This window comes from Prionailurus bengalensis, chromosome E4, assembly GCF_016509475.1.
Source record: "Prionailurus bengalensis isolate Pbe53 chromosome E4, Fcat_Pben_1.1_paternal_pri, whole genome shotgun sequence".
In the NCBI taxonomy this organism is placed as follows: domain Eukaryota; kingdom Metazoa; phylum Chordata; class Mammalia; order Carnivora; family Felidae; genus Prionailurus; species Prionailurus bengalensis.
The window spans coordinates 40,527,028-40,541,146 of NC_057360.1; the positions used below are offsets into that span (position 1 = coordinate 40,527,028).

Sequence of the window (14,119 nt, forward strand, 5' to 3'; positions counted from 1 at the left end):
GGCTCGCACCCGAGCGCGCGCCCCTCCCTCGCCCCTCGCCGGGCCCGCGGGTGGGGTGCGCGGGGAGCCCGCGAGCCTCCGGGGTAGGGCCTGCGCCTGCTGGCGTCCGGGGACACTGGGGAGAGAGGTCCCCTTCCCGGGCTGCGGCGCCCTGGCTGGCACCCGTTTCCTTCTTAAAGGGCGGTGGGCCCGAGGTGCGTGGGGTCCCCGTTAAGCAGGGTGGAGAAGGATGCTTCACCCACTTTCCAGGACGCGGAGATGAGCTCTCTGTGAAAGGGAGAGAAATGGAGGCTTTTTGTTCCCTGAATCCTTGGCCTCTGAACATCTCTGGGGACGGAGTCTTATCCTCTCAAAACCTAACGAGCGGAGAGTCACAACCGTCTTTGGGTGTTTTAATACTCCATCTTGTTTTGTTAACCACAGTTTACCTGAACTGCGTGTTTAGGAAGCCTCTGGCCCAAAGTGAAACAGCTGTTTGAGGCTGAGGTTGATTTTCACTAGTATCACCATAATTCGTAGATAAAATCCTGCCGGGGTGGGGGGTGGGGGTGCCAGTGAGGGAGATCTGCAGCGGATGAAAAAGTTGGCCTGTTTTGGTAAAAGTCAAAGTTTTCTTCAGGAGGAGGACTGATGGTGGGAGATATAAGGCAGGCAGAGATGCCTCCCTAGCCACAGGGCTGCTGAACCCAGGGGCTGGCTGTTCCCCAGTAGTTCTAGGCATCAGGGCAAGCCTCCCACCTAGGAGGAGTGCTCTTTAGAATCAGGTTTTCAAACCCACTCGGGTGTAGTCTCTTGTTCTGGCTAAAGGTGCATAAACTGTCGAACCATATGTCAAACCTACCCAAGATGACCAAATGATCATTTGATCATTGGTCATGAAGCAGAGGGATCACAGAGTATCATCTTTCTAGCTTCTGCCCCTTATAGGTTCCCGTCCAGCTCCTAAGGTGCACCTCTGCCCCATTTCCTAAACCGACTACTGTGTCACTTTGTTTGATGTGTCTCAAGAAGTTGCTAGAAAAGTGCATATCCTGGGATAAGGATCGGCAGCCTATTCCTGGGTCTCTGGGGTCTTACTCTCTTGCCATAAAGAGGCCTGAGAACAAGATGGAAAGAAGGAATGAACCAGTCATCCAAAAGGTTTTTATTCTCCCACTTGGTTCCTTTTCCAGAGCTTGTACTCTCTAAGTTCTAGAATGGGGTTGGGGCCACAGTTATAGGGTGGGGAGCCTGTGGGTCTATGGCCACGCACCTGCTTCCCTCCCGGTTGGGTCTGAGCGCAGGGCAGGATCAGGCACTTGAGAGCTCTGTGCCCTCCTTCACAGGCACAGGCTGCGAGTGCCTCCCAAAGGGGTTAGGAGCAGGTGAGCCATTCCTGGGGCTGTAAGGAAGGAAGAATTCCATTGTGAGACCAAGCGGAAGTGTTAAGAAAATTAACCTCAGTTTCAACGTTGCACGTGCTTCAGAAGCGATGTCGTGAATAAGGAGGCCCAGCTGCTCGCCAGGATCCAGCTCCTTGGGGGGTTCCACAGAGAGCTGGCCTCAGTCAAGGCAGACCCCAGGGGCTGAGTGCCCGGAGAGATGGTGCCTTTCTTCATCCCCACAGGCAGCTCATTTTGGATTCAAGGACGAAGGATCTGGATGCCTTCCTGGGGAGTGTAGGTGAGCCCTGAGATAGATCTTGGGTGCCCTGGAAATTGTATTGGTGCCGAGATGATGAAAGGAGTTAGTTCTCTGGGAGAGGCTATGAGGATCCCAACTCTGCGGTCCCAGGCTGAGGCCCCTGGTCTGCGTGCGGTGCTTCACCCAGATAGTTCATGGAAACAGCCAGGCTCTCCAGCTCTACTCTGCAAATGCAGGGGTGGATGGGGGCAGGGCGCAGGAGTTTCTTGTTTCTTGCTCCTTGTTTCTTCCTCACCGTTCGTTCTTTTATACCTCCTGGTACCCAGGGTACCTTCTGAGGTCATGAAAGGAAGACAGAAGATGCTGGGCCTCTCTCGGGAGTAGCTGGGGTGAGTGGCTGGCAATTATGGAGGCAGGGGCAGCCCTCTGGGTCTCTGAGGGGTCGCCACACGTTCCCTCTTCCAAAAGTCTCAGATGACTGGCCTGGTCACCTCTGTAGCCTGATCCCAGGACACAGGTGTGGGCACAGGGGTAGTCTGGGTCCTTGTTGTCTTTGGGGGGTATCCAGCCCTCACAGATGTGGGGTGAGGAAGCGGAAAGTCACTGCCGGGAGGTTGAGAACTTGGCCACGGTCAGGACCAGACTTTTCCCAGCTCCCGCATCTGGCCAGTTCTTGGGCAGGGCCCAGGTGGAAGATGATCTTGGGATCACTCTCTTGCCAGGCCCAGGAAGGGGATACAGCTGGAGCGGCTTCTGGGAGCTTCTCTGATTACTTTTCCCTATGGCAGCAAAGCACTTAATGCCCATGTCGTAGACGGAGAGATGAAGCTCACAGAACACTTTAGACAAGACTGGGACACTGGTCCTTTCTCGGCTGTCTCATAAATGCCAGTTCCTAGCTCGAAGTTCAGAGAGACACGGGAGGTTCCCCCAAGTGTCCACTTGGGGCTACTAGAGGAAGCAGAAGAGTGGCCGGTGGTAAAGACCTGGAGTCTGGTCCCCGTTCTTGCCGATGCAACTTCCTGTGACCGCATGTGCCCGCTGAGGAAGCACCCCTTCCCCATGCCCGCCCAGGGGATCCCTCAGATCACAAGGCCCACTTTCCCCAGAACCACCTGCCCAGGCGTGGGGGGATCTGGCACCTGGGCTGGTGGAGGTACCAGCGGTCAGGGGCAGGGCTCCTCCGGTAGCTGGGCTGCATACAGGGCCAGGGTGTGGTGCAGGAACTGGTATTGCTCTGTGGTCTGGATCATCCCGCCCCTGCAAGGAGAATATGCAGAGACCATGAGCACAGGAGGGGCGAGTCAAGCATCCCATAGTTCTGCAAGGAGAGTCTCCCAAAGAACCTGTCGACCCCTTCACATATGTTCATCCTTTGGGCTTTCTCCTCCTTTTTCTGCCCCTCAGACCTTCCCCACGAGCGAAGCCCCCCCCCCCCCCGCCCCTTACTCAGGGCTGGGCCCCATTGCTAGCTGTGCCCAGGAGGAGAACTTTTTCCTCTCTGACCCATCGGCTCCTGGGGCAGCGCCAGGCCCCTGATTCCTCAGGCCAGGCCAGGAATATTCCTGAGCCTCAAGGTTTCTTCCTCCCTGTCTTAAAAGTAAAAATAGTAATTCTGTATATGTGTACAGTAGGTTCTCATCTTTGAAAAACATGTTCCCTATGCATTAACTCATTCCTTAACGCGGCTCCTGGGGAAGGAGCCGTCGTTTCTCTCTAGATGAAGAAACGGGGGCCCAGAGAAATACAGTGATGGCTCAGTGAGATGCAACTCAGAATTGGCACCGTGGTTCCCAGTCTCCAGATGCAGAGGGCTTCTGTGCAGTATCTGTGCTTGCCTGGTGTCTAGGACCAACCACACCCTATCCTTCCACCTTTCCCTGAGCAGGGGATTTGGAAAACCACAACCAAAACCCAAAAAAGATACAAGGCTCAGATATCCGCAGAGTGGCATATTTAATTCTAGGCCGCCAAGCTAAAATTTTAGATAGAGATTCTTTCCTGGGTGTTAGCTGCACAAGGAAACCGCTCTTTAAGCAATGGGCCCTTTCCTTTCTGGAAGGAAGTGCTTGATGGTGATGAGCCTCTAAGTGCCCTGGTGCCCAGGAAGCACTGATGCCACTCCTTCACGTCGTTAGTCCTGTTTACGTTCATAGACCCACCTGTCCAGCCGCAGTTGGCACACGATACCCAGAATGTCCACTTCCCCTCGGGCCTTCAGCTGTTGACAGCCAATTCGGGTGGCGATGAAGCAGCCAGTCCGGCCAATCCCTGCACTGGGTACAGCCAGGGAGGGGACAGGGAGGTCACAGGAGACCAGAGAACATGTGGGCCAGGCCTCAAACTACAGAGAAAGCCGTAGGGACTTAGGGCCTCCTATTTTCAGGGTGGGGACATGAGGGCGGAGGAAGGTAGCAACACCTTCACAGCTTAGAGCTGGCACTGGAACAGTTTGCATTTCATCCAGCCTCACCATAAACCTATCCCAGGTCACCCTCCAGCCCCCGTGGACATTTCGAGGAGCTCTCTTCTGCTTAGCGGCAGGCTGTGGTGTCCAACTGTCCGCGTTGCCTTTGGCCTTGTTGAGCCCTTGAGCCCTGCTTGTCTGACCAGGACACCATCTCTACAGCTGCTGACACTCAGCCCCCTTCTCCCACCTCGGGTCCCTCCCACAGCTGTCCCCTCCACGCTGCTGGGTCTTGCCCTTTGTTCCAAAACCTTTTCAAGGACTCCCCCTCTTTGGGAAGGCTTCTTATCTGAAGCCCTGATAGAAGCCACTCACGACCTCCCAACACTTATGTCCAGGTGCGCCCTGTGGGGAAGAGGCTCATGGGCCCCCTCTGTCTATACTTGTGCTAGTATGTTCTATTCAGGTATGTACCCCCAAATGGGTACCTTATCATAAGCTTGTCCCCCGTGGTACCCCCCACCCCACCCCACTCCACCCCACCCCAATCGGATTCTTACTCTATAGCCAAAGCATTCCTTTGAAATGGCACTTAGCTAGTCTTATGAGGCCCCTTGTGATCTGGCCTTCCAGACTGCTCTCTCATCACTCTCCTTCCCTTCCCCCACATGACCTCCAAGCCCCCATCTTCTAACTCTGCTCCCAGCAACGTCCATTTACAAATTTCATCTCAGGGGGTGCCTGGGTGTCTTAGCCGGCTGAGCATCAGACTCCTGATTTCAGCTCAGGTCATGATCCAAGGGCATGGGATCGAGCCCCACGTAGGGCCCCCTTGCTGAGTGTGAAGCTCCTCCCCCTCTGCTCCTCTCCCTTGCTTGTGCTCTCTCTCTCTCTTAAAAAAAAAAAAATTCATCTCGGAGCCTTTGCACATGCTGTTCCATCTGCCTGGAACGCTTCCTCTTTCCACTCTTCACTTGATGAATTCACCTTTCAGATTTTAGCTTAGTTTGATGTCCTTTCTCCTGGAAAACCTTCTCTGGCCAGTCTGGGATAGGCGACTTGGTTCTGTGCTCCCCTACACCTCCCACTGTGCTGTGCTTAATCATTTGATCTGCTGTCTTTCCCAGCAGACTATAAACCCAGCCGGGCAGAAACTGAGCTGTCTCCTCAGCATCTAACACTGTGCCTGACAGTAACTCGTTCTCAATCAATAGTTGTTGAATAAATGAGTTTCTCGGAGCACCCGGGTGGCTCAGTCAATTAAGCGTCCGACTTCAGCTCAGGCCATGGTCTCACGGTTTGTGAGTTCTAGCTCTGTGCTGACGGCTCAGAGCCTGGAGCCTGCTTCAGATTCTGTGTCTCCCTCTCTCTGCCCCTCCCCTGCTCACACTGTCTGTCCCTCTCTCTCAAAAGTAAAACATTAAATTTAAAAAATAAATGAATTTCTCAACACCGGGGACCATGTTTATTTCCCTCCCCAGAAGACTGGGAAGCTTTCTGATGTTCTGTCCCCTCTCTGGCTTGTACCTGAATGTCCAGCCCAGATGGCCACGTTCTGCATGAAGGAGAGAATGAGAACAGAGCACTTGCTGAATGACCTAGAGATTCCCATCCAAGGTAAGACTTGGGCCTGCCCGGTGCTGTCCTTCTTAGACCCCTTCCAAGGAGAGACCCAATGGCAGGGAAAGGGGCACCTGCTCATAGGCTGCTGGGGAGGGCGGGGCCACATACCTGCAGTGGACTACGATGGGCCCAGTGTTGGCAGCTGTCTCTGGGCTTTCCTCTACCTCGGCCACCAGGCGCAGCAGAGGCCCAGCCGATTCTGGGGTCTGGTGATCAGGCCAGGCAGAGAAGAGGACATGTTTCACTACCCGGCACTCCTCCTGGTGCTGGCATGGGAACAAGGCATGAGAACCAAGGTCAGGGTAGGGGGCACTGGCAGCCTTCTTCTCTGGCACCAGAGGAGGGCAAGGGCTAGAACTCCCCCCTGGGACAGTCACGGACCCCGAGCAGGCCAGGTCAGCCCTTCTCCTGCTCATCATACTCCACCATTCCCTCCTCTGAAATGCTGGAGGGAATGCTGTCCAGGGAGCGGGGGAAGACCCAAGTTCAAGTCCTGGCTGTGCTTCTAACTAGCATATGACTTTGGGCAAGTCCCTTAACCTCATTTACTTAGAAGAAGGAGACCGTGATATCTTATTGGTTTGCTTCTCAGGATGCTTGGAGGATAAGGAGTTGGGAAAGAAATGCTTTGAAAAGTATAAAATGCTATATGATAATAGAAGGCAGGGGCGCCTGGGTGGCGCAGTCGGTTAAGCGTCCGACTTCAGCCAGGTCACGATCTCGCGGTCCGTGAGTTCGAGCCCCGCGTCGGGCTCTGGGCTGATGGCTCAGAGCCTGGAGCCTGTTTCCGATTCTGTGTCTCCCTCTCTCTCTGCCCCTCCCCCGTTCATGCTCTGTCTCTCTCTGTCCCCAAAATAAATAAATGTTGAAAAAAAAATTAAAAAAAAAATAGAAGGCATTTTAAAGCACTTCACATGTGTCATTATACATCTGCCTGGACTTCCGGTGGTTCCTTCAGCATGACTCTGGGACCCCTCCTCTCCTCTCCTGGGCCATTCAGCACGGATGGGCAGATGGGCCTTCTTGGTGGTTTCTGCTTGGCTAGTTGGCTCTGCCCTGTTAGACTAGGGCGGTACCCACGTTCTCTTGCTTTTTGCCTCAAGCTCTTCTTCTAGATGTGCGTTCAAGAAGGTTTCGATGAATAAACCCTCGGATCCCAGTAAAGGTCAGGCCTGAGTTTCAGCGATGCTGGAGACAGCCTGACCTCCCTGTACCTGGATGGTGAGCTGCCGCACAGTGTATTCTGGACATTCTTTTGTGCCTTGGATGCGGATCCGGAAGGGTCCATAGGTTTCCTCTTCTGTGGGCCAGTAGTGGACACATTTCTAGGAGGGAGGGAGCTGGGAGTCAGAAGGGGGAAGAGTCTATCAGCTGGAATGGGGGGGGCAGGACAGCAGAGAAGGAAGTGGGGTCTCCTCCCCATTTCCCTCCCCCATCGGAGGGGCTCCGCGCTGCCTGGGTCAGTACCCAGGGGCTGGGCTCTCCTGCAGGTGAAGTGCTTACCCCACCCCCCATTCTGGCTGTGGAGAGCCCCGATGGTGTATATCTCAGAAACTTTTCTGAGAAGTTCAAGCTGGGCCTGGCTATGGGTATTGTCAGCTTCCAGGAGAGGCCCTAGTCCCAAGCTGCCCTGAGTCGGGGCATGTGTTGTGGGGTAAGAAGTAGCCTTTTCTGGGTTCGCTAAGGACTGTGACTCCACCTCCTACCTCCTTGCCTTCTCGGAGCTGAGTGAGCATGACAATGAGTGACACTTCTTCCTGCCACACCATCTCCCAGAAGTCCGATACGGTGTTGGGCATGGGGCCCTGGGTCGCAATGTAGACCTTCTCCTGCCCGTCGTAGCCCTGGGGAGATGGATGCGTAAAAGGAAGGGTGGGAAGCAGTGAGAGTAGAGCCCCAGGGAAATCCTGGACCCCGGGGGTCCTGGGGTCAGGCTGAAGACACTGAACATGCACACCCGGACATACCCGTGCACACACTGGAAGGCACGTGGTGGAAAGGACACAGGCTCTGGAGGGAGGAACACGTGGGTTCAAATCTCTGTTCTGCTGCTTACTAGCTCTGCCACCACAAGCAGGTTACCTAGCCTCCGTTAAGCCTCAGCTTTCTCATCTGTAAATTGGGCACAATAGCTATCTTGCAAGAATGTAGCACGAATCACATTCAACAAACCATATTGAGGGTCTAGCGCTATCAGGTCCTTTGGAAATGTTTGTTCCCTTCCTCCCCTGTTGCTTTCTACTAGCACAAAATAAGAAAACAGTGTTCGACATTGGTTGAGTGAATGTTTCACTTTTACTATTACTTTTATATATATTTAGTAGCAAGACGTGGCACATTCTTGCTAGCCCTTTTCTCTCCCGGTCGGAATCTCAGCTCCTCAAGATGATGAAATCAAGACAGACCACTGTTCACTAAATTTCTGCCAGCAAATAGGAGATTTGCAGAGTCCCGGGCTAACAGCTTTCAACCTCTTGGCACCTCTGACCTCTGTCCTAGCCACTTGGAGCCACTAGAGGGAGGTACTTTTACATCTACTTCGGGCCAGTAGAGGTGGGAAGCTGGGGTAGAGAGGCCGCCTTGCCTCCCTGGTTCCTATAGTTTGATGTTAAACCATTTCCTCAAAGGAGGGGCTGTTTTGGGAGGCAGTTAAGGGGAGAGAGAGAGAGAAAAGGTAGGCAGGGGAGCATTCCTATTTGTGCTAGCACCTTCCATGCAGACCTAAGAGCCAGGAGCCCTGGGGCTACGAGGGAGTGAGTTCAACAGGGCAACTTCCTCCATGTGTAAAGGGTTGGCAGGGATGATGTGATAACGTGCATTAAGGAGACTGGGTGGTTTCTTCTTTTCAGCCTAACATCTGCTCTGTTTTCTCGGCTGGTGTCTTGGGGCCTCTTCGGAGTCTGTCCCATCTTGGGGGGGGTGGGGAGGGGCATGGCAGTAGTGATTTGGAGCAGGAACCCACGGCTGGACGATATTCTCTGGGGATGTCCTCAAACACAGCGCACCCCCCCGACCCCACCCCCATTCCCTGCGCGGCAGCCCCAGCTAGGCCACTCACTCGGATGTAGTTGGCATTGATGTAGTCTCCGTCTTCTTGGCTCTGTGCCCGGCCTAGACAGACACGGCTCTGGGGATCTAGGAAGTTAAAATCAGCAGAGGTCAGAGGTCAAAAGGGGACCAACTAAGGCGCACTCCCAACAGGGTCAGGAAGAGGTGAGTTCCTGTGCGTATCACAGTACCCCGTGTATCGCAGGTGGTCAGAGACCCCCTAAATTACTTTGTATGCAGACGTTAAGGAGCCACAGAATGTTTGTGAGCAGTAGAGTGACATGTTCAAAGGAATAACTGGGGAAGGCTAACTGCGTGGTGCCGTGCAGGACGATTGAGGAAAGGGAATGGGGCCGCAGAGACCCTAATGGGCAGTTACTGAAATATTCTAGCCTTGAAGTCAGGAAGAGGATAGAGCACAATTGTACCAACAAGGCAAGGGAGGAAAAAGAGGGGTCGCGGAGGAAAAGTTTTTTTCCTTTCTAAATATTTTAGAGAGAGAGAAAGCGTGAGGCGGGGAGAGGGGCAGAGGGAGACAGAGAGAGAGAGAGAGAGAGAGAGAGAGAGAGAGAGAGAAGCTTAAGCAGGTTCCATGCTCAGTGCTGAGCCCAACACTAGGCTCCATCCCACGACCCTGGGATCATGACCTGAGCTGAAATCAAGAGTCAGACGCTCAACGGAGTGAGCCACCCAGGCGCCCCAGGAAGAGTTTCTTTCTGATGGTGAATATGAGATTTGGCTGAGCGACTAGCCCCAAATCCCGCAGTGGTGACTTGGGACCAAAAGTCGGGTTTCATTCTGCCACTGGGCGTGCCAGCCTCTCCCTCGAAGTGGGGAGATCCAATCCAAGCTGGAATGAAGAAGTTAGCTTGTAAGGAAAGGAGACGAGCTCTGCCAGTGCTGGCTTGGTTCTGGACGGAGGAGAATTGCAGGGAGACTTCCCTCCTGGCTGGGAGTGGGGGGATGGGGGGGGTGTTGGGGAGTGAGGGGGGTGGGGGGGGATGGGCAGCGGGGGGAGGCTGGTTAGACTTAGATCAAGAACAAGGGCTGCTCCCTCCCCACCACCCCCATTCGATGAGTGCTGACCCACCCCTGCGGGCAAATGGCTGTCACCGCAGGAGCTGGGAGTGGTGAGCTAAGGCCTCCAGACAAGGAGATGCTGGAGGTGGGTGGGCCAAACAAGGCTTCTCTGAGTGGGGGGGAGGGGGAGAGTCTCTGAGTGTCTCCTGCTTGCCTCTGCAAAGCAGGAGGTGCTGATCCCTGGGCCCTTTGAGCTTGCAGGGTCAACCCCTTACAGCCCCAGGACTCCCGTCTCCAAACTCTCTCACTGCTCTCTTGCAGAGTCCCTGCATTTGACTTGCTCGAAGCCCTCTCTCTGGGAGCCATCCTGATGGTGCCTTTGCCACTGCAGACCTCTGCTGGGCATTTCCCACAGTGGAGGAAGAGGAGAAAGAAGCTGTGACCTCGGGCAAGTTATGCCCGAGGCAACTTTTCTGTGATTCCAAATCTACTCCCTGGGGTCGTTTTGAGAAATGAGTTAACATCAGCATCTCCCAGCACCGCCTGGCCCACGGTAAGCATCTGCAAATATGAGTTGCTGTATTCTCACTGTGGTTATGATCCCTGCCCAGCCCGGGGATGGTATTGGTGTTCCTCTTCTGAAAGAAAATGCTCTATGTGAGGGAGCTCTTGCCTGGCTGAGGCTGTGTGTCGACTCCTGAACCTGTCCAGCCCCAGGGACAGCATCACCTCCCTTGGAGCCCGCCGCACTTCTTACTTGGCAAGATGGTCTTATATCGGTCCTTGGAGGCGTGGCCAGGAATATCCAGGTCTTCAGAGTTGACAAAGTTTGAGGGGATCTTCTGGTAGAGGGAGGAAATGAGTGAATGTAGCCGATACATCTTCCCAGCCTCCTTTGCCCCCTTCCCCCCCTTATCTAGTAGAGCTGGGCCCTTGCTCTTCTCTCCTGGCTTCAGTAGGTCTGGATGGGGTGGAGGGCAGAAGAGGGAGCATGGGGCAGTTTTCTCCCCTGATCCTAGGGTTCTCTTTCCTGAGGTCCCAAAGAGGAGGCATCCTGCAGTACCCAAGATAGTATGGTGCCAGCTGGCTGTCTCTGATTCAGAAAGGCGGATGGACTCCGAGGAGACCCCAAGTTCTTACCAGGAATTCTTCTTCCAGCTGCTTGGGGCTGGGTGGCTGGTGCTGCAGGGCCCAGCGGGTGAGGGGGTGTCCAGCTGTGCGCAGAAAGTGTAGGGTGACCTCCCGGGGTGTGTTCACTGAGCAAATGGGCTCTACAGCTCCCAGGGACCGCACATCCAGCATCAGAGCCACATTGGAGCCTCGCCTGCAGGCACGGACAACCCGTGCCTAGTGAGTGCCCAAGAACATCGCTGCTCTAACCATTATTATTGTTATCGGGCACGCCTGAGGAGGCTGCTCCTTGTTTCCCCCTTGACCCACAGGCCCAGTGGGCTCCAGGTTCAGGACCCTGCTACATGCCCTTCTTTTGTCAGATCGGGGCAGCCTTGAACCCAACTGTTCTCTCCACCTGCCCACCCCTGCCCATTCCTCCCTGGCCTCCAAAGGTCAGACCTACATCCAGACCCAAGAAAGCCCTGCTCCAGGGGCTGGCTACTCAGCCCATCTCGGGGTTTGGGAAACAGGCACGAGGTTGACGTGACACTTTATGCCCCAGACATGTAAAGGACATGCAAAGGACATGCAAATGAACACATGTGGTTTCCTTTTCCAGATTGGAGTCAACAGCTGAGGGCCCTCTGGACTCAGCTGTCAGAGCTGGAGAGGCAGATGGAAGGAATGGGGCACAGTCTCAGAGCTGGGAAGCCCCCCCCCCCCCCCCACACTCCCAGGAAAGATCTCACCTCTCCTGCAGTCGCACATGCTTCTTGGCTGGTGCTTTGGTGGGTGGAGGCTGGGTCATGGCTGCCCCCAAAGACCAGGTCGGCAGCCGTGCTCTGGAGCACCCCCACCACGGTCCTGGACCATGCTGGGTGGGGTGCTGGGCCCAGGGGAGGCTTACTCAGCCATGAGGTTCACCTGAAAGACAGGAGCCCTCAGCTGTTGCCCTCTGGCCTGTCTGACTGGCCAGGAGAAGGCTCCCAAGTCCTGGCCAGCTGCCTGTTTTCTGGTACCTCTGTTTTTACTGAGGTGTCTTCTGTTCTCCGAGCAGCAATGTCATTTTCTCTAGGCGGGGGACCCAGGGTGGTGGGCAGTCTGAGATTGGAGTAGGGGCCCAACAAGGGGTAGAGACTGTGGGGGAGGGCAGGAAAGCCTCCAGAAGGAAGGAGCGAGGGGAAGAGAGGCCGCTCAAAGCAAGAGTACAAGGGGCTCTAAGCTGGGACCCAAGTGAAAGAAGGCAAGGGAGGAAACACAAACAATTTTGTTCTGTGTAGAAGGGAGAGAGAAGGCTCACAGAAGCCACCTCTAGTCTAGGCCTTCTCTGAAATGAAAGGTTTCAGGCCTCTCGAAGCGTTGGAGCCCGTTGGGGACCCTTGTAGACCCTGTCCTAACCGCTGGCAACTTCCGAGTTCATTCTGGCTTCTGGGGTCTCTGTCCAGGGAGGTAGGCTGGGGGTGGTGGGGGGGGTGTGTTTCCTTCCTCCTCTGCCCATCCCCCCATCTCCCGCCTCTGTAACTGTCACAGGAAATGGCCTCACCAAGCCCTTGAGCATGGTGAGGCGACAGCTGGGGGCACAAGAGGGGGCATGGAGGTGGTGGGGCCATCTCCTCTTGGGGGACAGTCCCTATCTTCCAGAGCCAGGTCACAGCTTCTGAGGAGCGGGGGCGGTGTTAGAGTTGCTAAGCCTGCAGGGACAGAGGTGAGGGGACAGAGTGGGCCCCGTGCAGATGTGGATGATAGAGGCTGTCCCAAAGCAGAAAGGGGTTCAGCGGCCTCTGCTCTCCTTGCTGCCCCCTGCGGCTCCCCTGCCCCCACCCCCCCACCTCGGGGCTATCAGCTGGGTCAGCACCCATTCGCCAGCCAGGCACTATAGCACCCAATGCAACGTTACTCACACCCTCCGTGGAGATGCCCTCCCGTCTCCCCAGGGTTCACACCACCCCAGGACCACAGGGACCCCTCATCCCCCCTTTCAGGTACTTACTGAAGCAGCTGTGTCCCCCAGGCTGCCTCTTGCCAGCTGTCTGTCTGTCTGTTGGTTGGTCTTTGAGGGCTGAGGAGGCTTCAGGAAGCCAGCTTCCTCCCTCTGCCCCTCCTTGTTGCCACCCACGCACACCCCAGCTGCACGCTGCCCTCCCGCGCCTGCAGCCACCGCCAGGGGTCGGGTGGCTCTTGCCTGTGCCCCTTTGGGTGTGGGCTGGCTGTGTGCCAGCACTTTTGCCATGGGTCTAAGGCCCTGCTCCCTGGGGATAGACCAGGTCCTCTGGGTCTTTGTCACATTCAGCCTCTGCCTGCTTACTGGGCAGAGCTCAGCTGTCCCACATGGAACACCTCATTGTTCCTGTTCAAGCTGGCCCTGTCCACACAGTGATTTCTACTCCTCTGCTTTGGCCTCAGAGCCCTAGTCCTGGAAGCCCTTGCCCCCTCAAGCCTTGGGAGTTCACAGTCAGGCACAGGTTACGCCTTCTCAGAGCAGAGGTGGGTGCGGACTTGGAGTGGGGTGGGGGAGAAAGGAAGCAGGAATCTTTGCTCCACAAAGACCCAGGCCAGACCAGAAGGGTCAGCTTCAGGACCGGAGCCACACCCCAGCTCTCAGCTGCCTCTGGTTTGAGATGGACCAGCCGGCCCGGAAGTAGATGGCAGAGGCTGCTTGAAGAAGAGTCTGGGGGGCTTTCTCCCTGCGCGCAAGCCCTCCAGGCCTCATCCCCAAATCCTAACATCTATTGAGAAGACTTACAGATAGTGGACAGTCTCTGGCCCTCACACGGGGGGACTCCCACGTCTTCTTCGCCTCTGGGGCATCTGGATGCCTGGGGCCTAGGAAGTGGCCCCCACGTCCAAGATTCCACTGCCCACCCCCCACCCCCCACCCCCCACCCCCCGCCTTGCCTCGGCAGGCCCTTTTCTGGACAGCAGCCCAGCTGGTTCATGCTCGCTGCGGCTTCTTCTCCCTTGTAACATTCCAAACACCCTTCCTTTCCCAGCCCCAACACGCGCAATCCTCATCCTCTCTCTTCCTCCCACTACTGATTCAGCTGTCAAACGGTGACAGCAGAAAAGGAATGATTTACAATAGACACAGGGGGTGGGCACAATGGAGGGGCGGTGGGGAGGGTGCTGGCCTGCTGCTGGCCTAAGGGGGAGGAGGGTTGGGATAACCCTCTGGAGCTCTGGAGGCCTCCCAGCGCCTGTCTTTTCTCCTGGAAGTGGGGACCAGGAACTGGCTCTCTTCGGAGACCCTCCAGGGCCCGCTGGTCCTGGACCCTTCTTTACTCTGGG

The 14,119-nt window shown here is 55.6% G+C and overlaps 1 protein-coding gene across 1 annotated transcript; it reads right to left on the minus strand.

Annotated features, from left to right (window-relative positions):
* Positions 1-1,126: 1,126 nt before the first annotated feature.
* PTPN7 (protein tyrosine phosphatase non-receptor type 7) lies at positions 1,127-13,885 on the minus strand. The gene is given in 12 exon segments (XM_043569542.1): positions 1,127-2,883; positions 3,786-3,899; positions 5,762-5,919; positions 6,868-6,978; positions 7,360-7,497; positions 8,712-8,788; positions 10,479-10,563; positions 10,862-11,045; positions 11,584-11,712; positions 11,714-11,774; positions 13,574-13,700; positions 13,702-13,885. Coding segments are annotated over 12 exon segments (1,347 nt in total). The 5' UTR covers positions 13,771-13,885; the 3' UTR covers positions 1,127-2,789.
* Between the last annotated feature and the right edge of the window lie 234 nt (positions 13,886-14,119).